The 15,920-nt window shown below is 51.9% G+C and overlaps 1 protein-coding gene across 2 annotated transcripts; it reads right to left on the bottom strand.

Annotated features, from left to right (window-relative positions):
* Positions 1 to 1,630: 1,630 nt before the first annotated feature.
* Positions 1,631 to 15,522, bottom strand: CABP1 (calcium binding protein 1). 2 transcript variants are annotated; one of them, XM_007129979.3, is made up of 7 exons: positions 15,429 to 15,522; positions 10,471 to 10,647; positions 7,525 to 7,555; positions 7,109 to 7,252; positions 5,221 to 5,330; positions 4,851 to 4,998; positions 1,631 to 1,656 (listed from the first exon to the last, which is right to left on the bottom strand). In XM_007129979.3, exons 1-7 carry the CDS (start codon positions 15,471 to 15,473, stop codon positions 1,631 to 1,633), a joined length of 681 nt encoding a protein of 226 aa, XP_007130041.1. In that variant the 5' UTR covers positions 15,474 to 15,522. The 2 variants fall into 2 exon arrangements, with proteins under 2 accessions (XP_007130041.1, XP_007130042.1); XM_007129980.3 differs by lacking the exon at positions 10,471 to 10,647.
* Positions 15,523 to 15,920: the final 398 nt, after the last annotated feature.

Below are 15,920 nucleotides of genomic sequence, written 5' to 3'. Positions count from 1 at the left end.
GGGGGGGGGGGGGGGGGGGGGGGGGGGGGGGGGGGGGGGGGGGTGCACAGTCCTTCCCTGCCAGATCCGAGAGCGCGAATCCTCCACCTACCTTCTGCTTCCAGCCTTTAGTCCACGGCACACCTGCCTCCCTCGTGTCTGGGATTTACAGCAGTGTTATTCAAATTGAGGTCCTGAGAGCATCAAACATGCCCTGGAACTTGTTAGAGATACAAATTCACTGAATCTGAATCACTGGGTGGGGCCCAGATCTGGGGGCGGGGCTAACAAACCCTCCAAGCGATTCTGATGAAAATACTCAAGTTTGAGAACCACTGGCTTGGAGAACATGGGTCCATCCCACACACCTGTCCGATTATGCCGCAAGCCTGTCAAAGATTCTGGGCGACTTCTACCCACAAACTTCTCCTTTGGATTCCTTCAGTCCTTGGCTTATAGAAATTAATTACAATGATTACAATGGATCCTGTTTAATAATGCCACTTTGCACAATTTCACAGCCCCTGGAGGTGGGCAATGCAATACCCTGAGATCATTTACTGTGGACTTTATTATCCTTTATTATCCCCTTATTGCACATGAGGAAACTGAGGTTCAGAGAGGAGACGTGACTGGCCCAAAGTCACACAGCAAGTAAATCCAGGACCTAACTACTATACCATCCTGCTTCTCACTCAGCAGAGAGGCTGGCAGCTGATTCCATTCTAATACATTCGTGTCCTCACACGCACTGGGATTTCCTCCAGGGCAAAAGCCTTGTTATCACTTCCTCAGGAAAGCCTCTCCTGATCTCCCCAGAGAGTAGTCCAGGCCTCCTTATCCTACCCCACCAAAGGTCCCTGCATTTTTCCTTAAAAGCAGGATCATAATTTGTAATCACATATGGATGTGATTATCTCGACCAGTGTGAAAACTCCAGGGAGGCAGGAAGTGAGGCAGACCCTGCTAGATGCTTACCCAACCAATATCCAGTCTCCTTTCCTTATAGAACTTGACTTTGTTTGGGGTAGCAGCAAATCCAGCTACATCACTATATGCCCCAGTCTCCCTTTCAGTTAAAGGTGGAAGAGGCTGGGTGCCTAATGGGAGCTCAGTACAAGTCGAGGGCAGGGAGGTTCACCCAGTTCTGGGCGCGCAGCTGGTACTCAGGAAACGCGTGTGTCATCTAACCAGGCTGGAGAAGCAAAGACCCCCCCCACGGCTGCCTTTCTCTTGGAAATATTTTTATTGGTTCTGAGATAACAGGGCTGAGGCGAGGGGGGGCGGGCACAGAGCTAAGGAGGGCGGCGAGAGGCTCTGCCCCGGGGAGCAGACATGCTGTGTGGGGCGCCCCCAGCCTGCAGCGGCTGGGTCTATGGCACTCGGCGCCCGGCCTGACTTCCGCCGGCCTGACGCGGTAGCCTCCTCGTCGGCGGGCGTCCCCCTTTCCAGTTGCAGGAGTCGTGAGTCTTTCACAGTGCGGAGGGGCGGGGGTCCGGGGTGGGCACCTCCCCGGGGTGCAGGCAGGCCCCATCCGCCAGTACATCCCGGGCTCTGGGCGGCGGCGGCGGCGGCGGCGGGATGAGGCGAGCTCCGGCTCCTCTTCTCCCCGCCCGTGGAGCTTGGCAGTCCTGGAGGGGCCCTGGCGGCCTCAGCGGGACATCATCCGGACAAACTCTGGGGTGGGGTGCACAGGAGGCGGTGGGGAGAAAGCAGCAGTCAGGGCCCAGGACGCTGCCTCTAAACCTCCCTCGGATCGGTGGCCCCGTGTCTATTGCCGCAGCCCCTGACCGATGCTGGTCCCCAACGTCCACCCAGCATCTTCTTTTTTTTTTTTTTTTTTTGCCCGCGCCGCACGGCATGCGGGATGTTAGTTCCCCCACCAGGGATCCAACCGCGCCCTCTGCAGTGGGAGCGCGGAATCCTAACCACTGGACGGCCAGAGAATTACCCTCTCCAGCATCTTCCAACCCACCTTCTACACAGCAGCTAGCAGGAGCTTTCTATCTGCGTATCTGACCCCTCTTAAACCTCTCATGGTCCCCACAGGATAACGTGCTGGATCCAGACACGACCCCAGGGCCTCCCTGTTCTGGCCCTAGCTGACATCTCCAGCCTCACCTGTCACCACTCACCTCCAACCACTAAGCTCTGACTCCACAGAGGTCCGTGTCAGCGCCTCACTGGCAACAAACACATGCCCCTCCTGCTCACCTGTCAGCTTTCCAGCAGCCTATCCCTGCCCCCTTCTCTTTTAACTAGACTTCATTTTTTTTAGACCAGTTTTAGGTTCACAGCAAAACTGAGCAGAAAGTACAGATTTCCCAGACACTCCCTGCCTGCCATACACACGCACGGTCTCCTCCATCGTCAACATCCTCCAGCAGAGTAGGACGTTGGTTACAGTCAATAAAGCTACGCTGACACGTCATTATCACCCCAAGTCCACGGTTACATTAGGATTCATCCTTGGTGTTGGACATTCTGTGGGTTTGGACAAATGTATAATGACATGTATCCCTATTGTACTATCATACAGAATAGTTTTATTGCCCTAAAAATTCTCTGTGTTCCCTGTCTTCATCCCTCCCTCTCCTCACAACCCCTGGCAACCACTGATCTTTTCACCGTCTCCACAGTTTTGTCTTTTCCAGAATGTCATATCGTTGGAATCACAAAGTATGTAGCCTTTTCAGACTGGCTGCTTTCACTTACTACGCATTTAAGGTTCTTCCATGTCTTTTTATCACTTGATAGCTCATTTCTTTTTAACGCTGAATAATATTCCATTGTCTGGATATACCATAGTTAATCTATCCATTCACCTACTGAAGGACGTCTTGGTTGCTTCCAAGTTTTGGCAATTATGAGTAAAGCTACTATAAACAACAAATCTGTTTGCAGTTTTTTGTGTAGATATAAGTTTTCAATTCCTTTGGGTAAATATCTCTTCCTTCTTTTTCACCTGCTGGCTCCTGCTCATCTCTTAGGGCTCTACTGACTTATAGCCGCCTCCAGGAAGTCTTCCCTAATCCCCCCTCCCAGCTTGGCAAAGGTGCCCCCACTGTGCCCCACAGCCTGCTGTACTTCCCCCAAACAGCATGGACTATACTGCTGGCTTCAGCTTTCCTTGCTGGTCTTGGGCTCCTCAAGGCAGGGATCAGGTCTCAGCACACACTAGGTGTACAACACATGCTGGTAGAATGAATGGGGGATGCTGGGCTTTCAGGGAAGAGCTGGCAGCTGTGGGAGTCACTACCTGGACATGGGGTGACCTGAAATGTTCAGCTCTCGTGGTAGCAAAGCCTTCTCTCCATTGCCACACTCTCTTTGACCTTGAAGACCAGCTACTCCCCAGAAAAGGCCACCCAGCCTTTGTGTTCTGGACATATTCACAGTCTTGCTCATGTTTACCTTGCCTTTCTGCTCAGAATGCACGTTCCTGGAGTGCAGAATCAATGTTTTGCTGTTTGTTTGTTTTCCTGTATCCCATGGTGCCTCGGACGGTGTCATGTACAGTGTAATGTATGTAGTGGTTGAGATTCCAGGCCTGAGTTTATGACCCAGCTCTGCCTCTTACCAGTTAGCAAGTTATATTACTTCTCTGAGCCTCAGTTTCCTCATCTATAACATGAGGTAATAATGTGCAGTCCCTAGAGTCATCATGAAAATTAAATGAGAAAATATGTGTAAAGCTACTTCGTACAGTGACTGGTATACAATAAGTGTACAGTTATAGATGATCACTATTATGATTATTATTGGTTATTTTAATAACACTTTTACTGAGCGTTCGTTATGTGTCCGGTACTGAGTTCTGTGGGAATGACAGAGATAAAGAAAGTGGGGTTGCTCTTCTCCAAAAGTTCAGAGTCAAGCAGAGACATAACTAGCATTTAGGGGCCAGTGTGAAGAATGAGGGTGAGCCTGAGGTGTTGTGAAAGCCCAGAAAAGAGGAAGTTCAATCTGGGGAATGAGGAAAGCAGTGCTTGAAGGAGTGGCCCCACTGCTGGGTCTTGAAGGATGAATAGAATTTAGGCCCAGCGAAGAATAGGACAAAAGGCATCCTGACAAAAAGAACAACGTATTCAAATGAGAGCTTAGGAGGTTCATGGACCACCTATGGCTTTAAGGTAGAGTGTAAGTGAAGGAATGGTAGGAGCTGTGGCCAGAGAGGTGAGCCGTGGAGACATTTTAGGGGGCCTGAGTGTCAGGTTGAGGAATGTGGTATTCAGAAAATACCTACATGGATGGATGCAGGAGTAGGTGGACAGATAGATGGAGAGAGATGGATGGGGGCAGATGGACACAGGGAGGGATGGATTGGATGGATGGATGAGTACATGGATAGAGATGGGAAAATGACTGTACAGACTGATGGACAGATCAGTGGAAGTATGGGTAGAAATATAGGCAGATGAGTAGAGATATACAAATGTATGAATGAATGTTGAGAGGTAGAGATGCATGGATAGGTGGAGAGAGGTACATGGGTAGATGGATGCATGGATGAATGCATGGGTGAATGTAGAGAAGAATGAACAGGCGCATGGATGGATAGATAAGGCCATAGATAAATTGTTCTATGGATAATTGTTTACACATGGGTGAGTGGGTAAATAGGCACCTGGACAGATAAAGACATAGATGGATGAAAAGATGGAAAGATAGATATGGAAAGATGGACAGATGGTTGGATGGATGGATGGGTAGGGATGGAAGGCAGATGAGAGGGGTGGCCGGATGGAAGGGTAGGGGATGGAAAGTTGGAGTGCACTGATGATTGCATCATGGATACACACATGGAGGGCTCTATGGATGCCCACTACTGCCCTGGTTTCTCTTCCACTCTCAAGACCACTTCCACCTACCTTCAAAGTCCACTCGTCCATCCCCATTGAGGTCCACATCTCGGATAATTTCCTCTATGTCTCGGTGTCCCACCTGATGACCCAGGAGTTTCCTCATGGCCTCTCGTAACTCACTGGTACTTATCTCCCCATCACCATTGGTGTCAAACTAGAGAGGGCAGGAAGGAGGGAGGAGTAGCTACAACATGGAGACTGTTGGAAGCGGATCCCGAGGTTGAGCCCCTTCTCCAGCACCACTGTCCCGCCTTCCCCGGATCCCTTCTCTGTCCAAGCTCCTTCTCCTGGTCTGGGATCCAGAGCTCACGTTTCCGTCCCAGGTTGGAATTCTAACAAGCTCCCCACCCCTGCCTGTCCACTACCCATCACTCACCTCTCGGAAGGCATCTCGCAGTTCCTTTACTCCAATCATATCTGCCGTCTCTGCCAGGAGTTTAGGTCCCATTAGGTCCACAAAGTCATCAAAATCCACATGGCCACCCACTGGGGACAGAGGAACAGGCTGGATCATCCATCTAACCACCGCTCATCTGGGATTTCCCTGGCGGTCCAGTGGTTAAGACTCTGCACTTCCACTGCAGGGGGCACGGGTTCGATCCCTGGTCGGGGACCTAAGATCCCGCATGCCACGTGGCGCGGCCAATAAATAATTAAATATATATTTTAAAAAATAAAAATTTAACCACTGCCCATCTCCAACTAGGCAACCAAGGGAACTGCCAACCCTTCTTGACCTGCCCAGCTCCAGGGCCAGGGTATAAGCAAAGGCCAAATGAGGACAGAGAGGTGACCATGGACGGGGGGTTGTCACAGAATGGCTCAGGGGAGTGGCTGGAGTTTGACTAAAGGAACAAGTCAGGAAGTTGACAGGGGTAGATACGGAGGGGAGAAAGAATTATTAGGTCACAGAGACAGGCAAAGAATTTCAGAGAAGGAGAGACAGAGACACACATGCAGAAAAGCAGAGAGAGAAGCAGAAGCCGTGGGCACCTGGCCCACCTGCCCCCGCCTTTCCCTCATTGTGCAAATAGAACTTACCTTCCAAGCGGCCCTCAGTGGGGAGAAATACAGAGGACCTGCCCCCCGGGGCCTGCTCACAGCACTTTCAGCCAGTGACTGAGTTTGGGGGATAAATACCCAACCCGAGAGGTAAGGGCTGGGGACAGCTCTGAGGTGGGCCTGCTACACCAGCTTCCCGAGCTCCCGGCAGAACTAGACTCCATCACCCACAGTGGCAGCTGCTCCAGCGCCTCCTGCCTTGGCTCCTTGTCTTCGCCCTCTCATCTCCCCACCCGCTACCGATGCCATCCTACCAATGCCGTCCTGCCCCTACGGAGTAAACTACCGCACTCAAGCCCCTGTCTCCCGGTCTGCTCCTGGGAGAATGAAAATGAAGACAGAGAAAAACATAATAATGGCATCCTCTGTTCACCTCTTACTGTGTGCCAGGTATTTGGCTGTTTTAAATACGTCCAAAAAAGAAAAACAGACGCACAGATACAGAAACAAACTTGTGGTCACCAGTGGGGAGAGGGAAGTGGAAGGAGGGGTGAGATAGGGGCAGGGGATTAAGAGATGCCAGCTACTATGCAGAAAATCAATAAGCCACAAGGATATAGTATACAGCACAGGGAATAGAGCCAGTATTTTATAATAACTTTAAATAGAGTATAATATATAAAAATTTTTGAATCACTATGTCGTACACCTGAAACTAATATAATATTGTAAATCAAGCATACTTCAATAAAAATAAAAAAGAAACTTCCAGAGTAGGCAAATCTGCCTAGACAGAAAGTAGATTAGTGGTTGCCTAGGGCTGGGGAGGGACTTGGGGGTAATGGCAAAGTGATACAGGGTTTCTTTTGGGGGCCATGAAAATATTCTGAAATTGACTGTGGTGATGGTTGCACAACTTTAAATATACTAGAAGCCACTGAAGTGCATGCTTTAAGTGAGTCAATTGTATGGTCTGTGAATTATATCTCAATAAAGCTGTTACCAAAAATAAAAATTAAAAATAAATGAATAAGTAAACCACAAAAGAATAATAAAGAAATAAACATACCCCCAATTGACTTCCTGTGCTCTACTCCCTCTATTCCACCCCTCATTTTACAGGTGAGGAAATCGAGGCACAGAGAGAGTAGTTTGCCCCAGGTCACAGAGCTGGGAAGAGGTGGGCCGAGAACTTGAACCCAGGCAGAGGACAGCAAGGGCGAGGCTGGGGAGGGAAGGAGGTACCCGGTGGAGGGACTCACGGTTCATGTTGATCTGCTGAGACAGCTCGATAAGCTCCATCTCGGTGGGCATGTAGCCCATGGTGCGCATGCAGTTGCCCAGGTCCCGGCAGTTGATGTAGCCGTCCTTGTCCTTGTCAAACTCTCTGAAGGCCTCCCGGAGCTCTGGGGTAGCGAAGGAAGCGGGGGAGGGATGGTTGTGGACGGGGGTTGGGGGGTTGGGGGGATGACCCGCAGAGTCTCTGGGGCAGAGACAGCCTGAGGGCCTGCTGACTCTTGCATTCCTCCAACCCCTGGCTCCACAGAGGATGCCTGGCTCTGCACCAGGCCCCGTTTGCAGGAGGCTGAGATATCTCTGCTTCTCTTCCCACCCGCCTCCTTCTCCTAATCCTTCTGGATGGCTGAGTAACCCTCTCCCACAAGGGGCCAGTTCTTACCTTCAATCTCCTCTGGCCGCAGTGATCTGTCCTGAAACAAAAGAACATGTCCTATTAGCAGCTGCAAGGGGCCCAGAAGTCATACAATGCCCAGCTGAGGGCCGTCCCAGTGGCGGCAGGCACTGGGCAGGAGGTGATGGGGCAGCAGCGGAGGTGTGCCTGGACCATGTCCTGGAGGGGAAAGGATGCAGCCCCACCTGTCTCACAGACATGGGAGATGCCCAGGGAACTAGGAGCCCTCTCCAGCCTGGGTACAGAACCTCTAGGCACCCAGCCCCTTATTCCAGACACAAGAATGTGTCAGCGAACAGAGCTGGTCTGGAGGCCAAAACCTGTAAATAAAACAGGGTTAGCGGGAGGTCACAACAGAAAGAAGAGGGCTCTACCCGAAGAAACCAGGAAGAGCAGGGGAGAAGAGGCCTGCAAAGCAATGGGAGAAGCGAGGGGCCGGGGGGGAAGTGGGGGCCCAGACAGGCACCCAAGAGGGAGGAACAGGAGGAGGAGGAAGAACCAAGGGAGTGGAGGCAGGATGCGGGCTGTGCCCTGCTTCCTGGGCACCGCCCCACCTTCTCCAGTTGGACCCCCATCCTATACCTCGCCCTGTCACAGGACACAGCATAGGACCCTGGGGGCTGCCAGTGCCTCTGGCGGCTGCCAGGGTCCAAAGCGCACGTCTGCAGCCTCAAACAGTGCCCAGGTCTCCTTGGGGAGTCAAGGAAGCCCTGGGGCGAGGCATCTGAACAGATGGCAGAGAAGTCTTTCCAAAGAGCAGGCCCAGAGGAAGCAGGGGGCAGGCTCCGGCTGGTGAGGTGTCAGTCGCCCCAGGCCTGCCCAGGAGGGAGACAGACTGGCATGAAATGGATGCGGTGCCCAGATGGACATGCTTAGCAGGCTCCAAAACTGGTCCACGGGGCTCATCCTCTCCATATGTCACAGCTCTCTGCCTTTGGGCAGGGAGAACACGGGGCAGGGTGTGTCCGCCCAGAGGAAGTGCACACCAGGTGTGGGGACACCGATCACGAGCACAGACACACGGGTGTGCCACAGCGAGCGTGCCACAGCGAGCGTGCCACAGCGAGCGTGAGGCATCTCAGCCGTGCACACAGGCTGTTCTAGCCAACAGGGCCAGGGCGGGTGAGAGGCTGCTGCCCACCTGCTCCAAACTGGCCCCAGGGCAAGGGACCCCAGTGCTGGAAAGCCTGAGAATCTTCTAGAAAGGGGCTGCTGAGCAACATTTTGTGGGACCACCAGCTGCGCAGGAAGGACCCGGCTCTCAGAAGCGGCCATACGTGGTAGGACAGTGCTGAGAGCGTACGTGAGCCTGGAACGAGTAGGCTGCAGGCTACCAGGTCCTGCTAGCGGCATTTCTAGCTGAAAGTAGGATTCACCTGAAGGTGTCTGTTTCTGTGAAATGATTGTAAGGACTTCCACTTTAAAAACCTGTCACTGTGCGCAGGGAGGGGTTGTCACTCCCTCTAATACCTACCTAATCCTGCCTCTATCACCCACTAGCTGCTCCGAGTCAGACTGGGATCCTGGGTGACCAAAAAGAATGTCTTTTACAATGCTCAGTACCCACCCCCCAGTAAGTGAAAGTGTCAGCGACTATATGCAGGCACTCACACGTGCAGAGTATGCTCATTGGGGCAAGTGACACAACCTTTCCCACCCTGCAGGCCTCAAGTAGCCTCTCACATCTCCAGGACCCAGCTCTTCAGCCCCCACCCTACTTCTTATAAACCCAGAGCCAGGGAGCAAAAAAGCTGGTTACCCCTTGGCAGTGTGCCCGTGGCCCGAGCTGGTCCAACTGAGTCCTGCTGGCTGGTCCCTGAATCATACACTCCCCAGGGCAGAGCGGCGGGAGGATGTGTAGTAGAGCCGGGGATGCCCACCGACGGGGCAGAGAAACCATGAGCACCGATCTGGGGGGTCAGGTGGGAATGGAGCCCACCACACCCCTCACTCCTCAACTTAAGCAGTCGAGGGACGAGCTTGGCCTCTAGAGTCAGACGGACTCAAGGGCAAAGCCCAGATCTGCTGCTTCCTAGATGTAGGACCTTGGGCAGGTCCCTTCAACTGTGTGCGCCACAGTCTCCTTATCTGTAAAATGGGTTAATACCAGTACTCACCTTACACGGCCTTTGTGAGCATCTGTGAGGCAAGATGCGTAAAGTGTTTAACAGGAGGCATTTAAACCTACTGATGTTTGAATCTGTAACATCACTCTTAATACCCTCCTCTCTGTGACTGTTCAGATACCCATGGGAGGCCGTCCAAAGCAGTGGCCACATGTGACTATTTAAATTGGAATTGGAATCCAAGAAAATTAATAATTCACTTCCTCAGTTGCACTAGCCACATTTCAAGGGCTCGGTGGCCACATGTGGCTAGTGGCTACTGTAGAGGGAGGGCAGCGCAGATTGGACAGTGTTTCCACAGAAAGTTCTACTGGATGGTGCCACGTATTCAGTGCCGTTGTTCAGAGCACAGGAGGACTTTGAGTCAGTATCCCTCAATCTGAATCCCACCTCTGTCACCCACCAGATGTTACCTTGAGCATGTTACCTCTCCAACTCAGTTTCCTCATCTGTAAAATGGGAAGGATAATAGTACCTACCTCCTGGAGTTGCTCTGAGGCTTAAGGGAGGTGATGAGGCAACGCACTGAGCACAGCGCCTGGCACATAGTAAGTGCTCAAAAAAAAAACAAAAACACCCAAGCGATATTAGCTGCTATTATTTCTTGCTGGTGGATGTGGACTCACCAGGGCTTTGCAGCCATCAGTGGGAAACTTTGGGGGTCAGGTTCACAGGTTGCGGGTTTGAGGTGTATCCGTTGGGGGACGCGCACTGCTGAGTACAGAGACCCCTCTTCTTCCCAGCACCTCCTTCCTCACGCCCTGTGAAGCCAAGTCGAGCACGGCTCCACCGGGGCCAACTTACGTACAGGCTGCCTGTTCTCCGCGAAGCCCTTACGCAGGAAAATGCAGGCTGGGCCCAGCAGGTTGTGCATGACGGTGCAGTTCTGGGCCAGCATCAGGAGCGGTCCGGGGAGCTCGCCGCTGGCCGCCAGCCCCTCCTCACTCGTCTGCACCACCGTATAGCTGGTCTCCTCCTGGTGCATCTTCAGCCAGCACCAAGCAAATACAAAAGAGAGGCAGGGAATCACCTCCCTGCCCAGCTGGGTCCTCCTGGCCCCAGCCTGGCTCCTGGTCCTAGAAGGGGCCCTTCTCAAGAGCAGACCTTGCGAGGCAAACAGCAGGGTGCAGAGAGCCCTCAGGACGCTCTGGGGCAGGCATCAAACTGGTCCAACAGGTGGAGTCCCCGATCCTTGGCCAAAACGGATGCTCCAGGGAGAGCTGGGTCTGATACCCTCTGTGTGGCCCGTGTGCAGACACAAACACAGATACACACACACGTGCACAGAACCACACACTCGTGTGCATGCAGAAGCTCAGAGAGAGAAGCAGGCAGAGGAAGGCTTCCGTTCATTCAGGGAATCATGTCCTTTCCCAAGATGCTCCCAATGTCCCAGCGCAATTCCCGGGGCTAAGCTCCCCGACTGACCTCTGACCCTACCCCCACTGGAACCCACTGGAAGGCAGTGAGGACCATCAGAACTGGTGACACAAAGAGAAGGCTCAGCTAGTCTGCGAGACCGGAGGTCGCAGACACAGGTGCCACAGTGAACAGAAATGAAGCAGGCAGGTGTGAGAGGTGGGGCCTGGGGCAAAATGGATGCTGTGTGTCCCCTTTGAAGGGACAGCATTATGTAACTCCAGCCCGGTGTTGCCAGATCTTCTGATTTAAAGCACCAGGTGGGCTAAGCAAAGCACATCTGTGGGTCAGATTCCACCTAGTGTGTGGCCTTGAGACTAGACGCTCTCTACCACCAGCAATTCTCCGCGTCCCTCCCGCCTTCACTGGCTCCCTGCCCAGCCCAGCCTGCAGGACCTCTAGAGGCTGAGGCAGGGGCCCTCTCTGCTGGCCGAATATAGCTGTGCTCCCAGGCCACGGCCAGCCCACCCTCTTCTCTGATGTTTCCCATGCAGCTATAAAAAGTCAATACTGCCCACAGACCGTCCCCTTAGGGCAACAGCGGCATCCAGACACAATATTCTCTTCCACCCCAGCCTCCCGGCCAGGATGCCCAGCATCCCCCCCAGAATCCAGGTCAGGGCAGTCTGCCTTTGGCCCTGAGCTTGATGCCTCCCCGCCGGCGTGGGGATTTGGAGCCAAACCTTCCAAGGAAAGAGAGTGGTGGAAACTTAGAGGGCTGTCTTTGTCCAAGAACGCCAGAGCTGCACGCTCTGCCCATCCATCCTGCTGCACCCGCTTTCTGACAGTTTCCTCCAGCTCAAGGAAGGCCACGCCCAGGAGAAGATCCCACGACCTAACAATAGCCTGTCCTCCGAGGCGGACAAGCAGAGCAACCTCCCCCATCTCACCCTGTCCTCGTGTTCCTCCTCCCCGAAGCCTCACACCGTGGAGCTATAGTCTAGACTCTCTTCCAACTTCCTAAGTCTCTTCCAGGCCTAGAGACGAAGGAGCGATATTCTGGCTCCTCAAAGGGAAAGCAGCAACTCAGACCCGAGGTGCAGGACCTCAGTCCAAGGCCTGAGTCCAGTGAGTGCAAACAAGGGTCACCCTAGGTAACCTTAGAACTCGAGGGTTGTCAGACATGACCAGGGTCCCTTCTGGTTTCATGACCAGGAGAGGTTCAGAGCCTCGGCCACACTCACATAGGCTTCGGGGACCTGGCTAGAGCCAGGGCAGGACCAGAGAGACCTTCCTGACAGAGGGAGCCCAGGAGTCGACCGTGGCTTAACCCCAGGAAACAAGCTCAGGAGCTGTTTGTAGAGAATCAGCCTTTTCGTTTCTGGCCGATTCTCACTCACTTGGCTTGGATGAGCACACCCAGAGGAGGCAGCAGGCAGCACAGAATTCTGAGAGGAGCTTGAGCATAACTGGCTTTGGACTCATACAGTCTTGGGGACAAATTCTGGCTTGCCGCTTGCTTGCTATGTGACCTTTGGCAGGTCACTTGACCTCTCTGGGCTCTGGTTTCCTTCTCTGTCCAATGGGTATGCTCAGGGCAACGCACAGGATTCTGTGACAGGTAAATAGGCTATTGCACGGGGCCTAGAGCATCGTAAGAGCCGACTGTGTGGAGTTGCCACGGTGATGACAGCGATGATGACAACGATGATGACATTGATGATGATGATGCAACTTAAGAGCTGCTGGATGCCAGAAGGCGTTTACTTCTGGCTGCAGAAGAAGTGGGAGAATATTTGCCAATCAGGAAAGAAGTGAGAAGGACAGAGAAACATTTGCTCCCACGAAGGAGGAACCAGTGATGGCTGGGAAATTTCCACTGCATCTCTTGATTTTAACCCTGCCTGGCACCAAGTTGCCCCGGGACGCTTCTGTTCTTTCCTGGCCAGTGATGGTACCGGACAGCCCAGTCCTGCCCTGCTCAGAGCCTGGAGGAGGCCTCCTCTTTCCATTACCAATTCCCAGCTACTACTTAGGAAGCCAAGTGGGCAGCGGCCCACAGGCTGACAATGTTTCCTGGCACCGAGGGGACGTCTCCTGAGTGTGGCAGGGCAACAGGAGGGGCTGGCACGACTCATGACCTAACAGCTCTCTAACAACAAAAGCTCGCCAAGCACGTGCGCCCTTCTCACTGAAGGTATTCAAGGAGAAGTTGAGTGAGGAAGCACTTGGTGAGGTGGGCGAGAGCATTGCCCAGTGAGTGGGAATTTGGACTAAGATGACCTGTAAGGTCAGGTTCGTGAATATGTGAATAACATCTCTGACAGCAGGAAAACGAGAGAGGCAGCCTCTCACAGAGGCAAAAATAAAAACAAAATGCCAGATTGGGATTGACGTATATATACTAATATGTGTAAAATAGATAACTAATAAGAACCTGCTGTATACAAAAATAAGTAAATAAAATTCAAAAAAAAAACAACCAACCAAAAAAACAAAAAATACCAGCTCTGGATTTACACAGACCAGGGTTTACATCTCAGCTCTGCTTCTGGTTGGCTGTGGGATCTTAGGAACGCTCTTATCTCTGAGTCCAGCTCCTTTCTCTAGAAAATAGCCAAGAGAACTACTTGGTGGAAAAGAGCAAATGAGATAACAGGTGTTGGAGATCTTGCAGATATTCAGGAAGAAGCAATGATTACTATTATTTTAAAAAATGAAATTGAATGCAATACGTTTTATGATCTTTTGCCCTACTCCATGGACGCAAAACCTCTCCTATTTCCCTTTTTACTTCCATCCCCCTTCTCAGAAAACCCAGAGTGGAAAAATTAAGATTATGATGCTAATAACACTAGCTAACATTTACTGAGTACTATATTCCAGGCAGCGTTCCCAGCTCTTTCTTTAGCCCCCAAAATCACCTTAGGAGGTAGATGTTAGTATTTCCACTTGATGGACAAAGGAACGGAGACCCAGAGGGGTCAAGTAACTTATCCAAGGTCACATGGCTAGAAAGAGGAGACCTGAGAAGTCTGACTCTTAAGCACTCTGCTGTATAAGGGAAGATGGGTTGGGTAAGACAGAAGGACAATACTTGCACTTGAGTTCACCTCTTTAAACTCTGGACAGAACCCAGGGAAAGGGCCTTCACCCTGTGGTCCTCTAAACTAATTCAGATCCGTTTCTGCTTCTCTGCAACAGTGTGGAGGCCACCTCTGATGCAAAAGACTCTCCTTTAAGATGACAGATGATTGGGGGGTGTGTGCACAGAAGAAACAGTCAACCCTCAGAAGGATCCAAGGAACAGTGAAGATTAAAAGGAATTTGAAAAAAAAAAGGAATTTGATGAGAGCAGCTTAGCTAAATGAGGAAGATGATGAGCAGAAAAGCCTGAAATGTCCTAAATTGAGAGGCTGTCAAACTAACAGAGGAGGTAGAATGGGGCTGGGGATAGAGGAGCCATTAGCTAACCTGAGACCTTGGGTAAGTTACTTAACCTGAGTGGCAATCAAGTCCCTCGTCTGGTAAATAAAATAATTTGGAGGAAAACATCCCTCACATTAGTTCTTCCTTTAAGTAATATCTATGAGTTTCTTCTATGGCCTGACTACAGAGGGCTAGAAATACGGGCAGAGCCCACTTAAAGCAAGACCCTACAGATGTAAGCCCAGGTTTGCAGGAAAGATGCTTTGGAGGTGATTATTTGCTTCCCAAAAAGGATTCTTGCAAAAGGATATTAGCGTGGTGTATATGCAATACATCCACTACAGAAAGCAACTTACAGACGCCTTTGCTGTACACTCTGTTTCTCGATGGAAACAACCCGGGGGCCCCAAACCAGTCTGGTCCTAGCTGTGAGTCTCTGACCTGACTCAAGAATTATCAAGGGTAGAAGGGGACACCTGGCTTGGTTCCTCTCAGGAGCAAGGCGATCTACTTCAAAACCCACAACTCTGAAGGCTTAGAGACCACCAGAGAGGCTCAGAGACCCTCAAAGGAGATGAATGAGCCCCCATCCTACTGCCGGGAAGGAACCAGCAGCAGCAGGGCCAAAGCCCAGCTCAACCCTCTTCTGATCCTGTTGGCTCCTAGGGGGTCTGTCCACTCACATCCTAAAGATCCACGCTTTTCATGGAGCTACGTGGTTTCTTTCCTAAATCTTGCACAAATTCCCAAACACAGCGCTCCATGCAGCTTTAAGTCCCAACTTCAGCTCAGAGCCTGGGACATAGAAAACTGTGATAGGAGGGAATCTGGAGGTAGAAACAGGGAAGCAGCTCTAGACATAACCCACGGGAAGGGTAGCAAGCTTCAGATGCCCACCCTCTCTGCCCCCAACTTCTGGGGCAGAGGGCAAGATGCCCCAATCCCCCGCCCCAGGTCTTAGGAACTCCAGAAACATACCTTCCTTGAGAGCTTTCTCAGTGGAGACTTGACACAGTTGCCCATCCTAAGCTGAGGCAGCCCCTCTCAGGATCCCGGGTCCATGAAGGAGGCTCCTGGGGGCTAAGAGACCTTAGTCTGGGTCCCCACCAACCCTAGCCTGCCTGTGCCTGCGCCGTTCTTCCTCCGAGACCGATCTGAGTCCCCTCTCTGCGCGCGCGCTCTCTCACTTGTCTGCCTGTTCCTGCTCCCAGATTTTTTTTTTTTTTTTTTTTTTTTTTTTTGGTAGATTGTGTGTTCATGTGTGTGGGTTTAACTTTCTGGACACTTTCTTAAGGAGATGAAGGCAGGAGGGGAGAGTGCAGTCATAGAGGAAATCGCCCGGAGAGCTGATGGCAAAGGGCAGCCGAGCTGGAGAAGGCTGCCGGATCATCTACATCAGATTACAGCTGAGTCCTCTCCCCGGTCCATTCCCCTTCCCTCGGCCCCTCCTCTCTGGCTGTCAAATCTGCA

Source organism: Physeter macrocephalus, unplaced genomic scaffold (genome assembly GCF_002837175.3).
Source record: "Physeter macrocephalus isolate SW-GA unplaced genomic scaffold, ASM283717v5 random_250, whole genome shotgun sequence".
Lineage (NCBI taxonomy): Eukaryota > Metazoa > Chordata > Mammalia > Artiodactyla > Physeteridae > Physeter > Physeter macrocephalus.
Note: the sequence above shows the minus strand (reverse complement) of the source record. Positions and strands in the feature narration are given on the sequence as shown.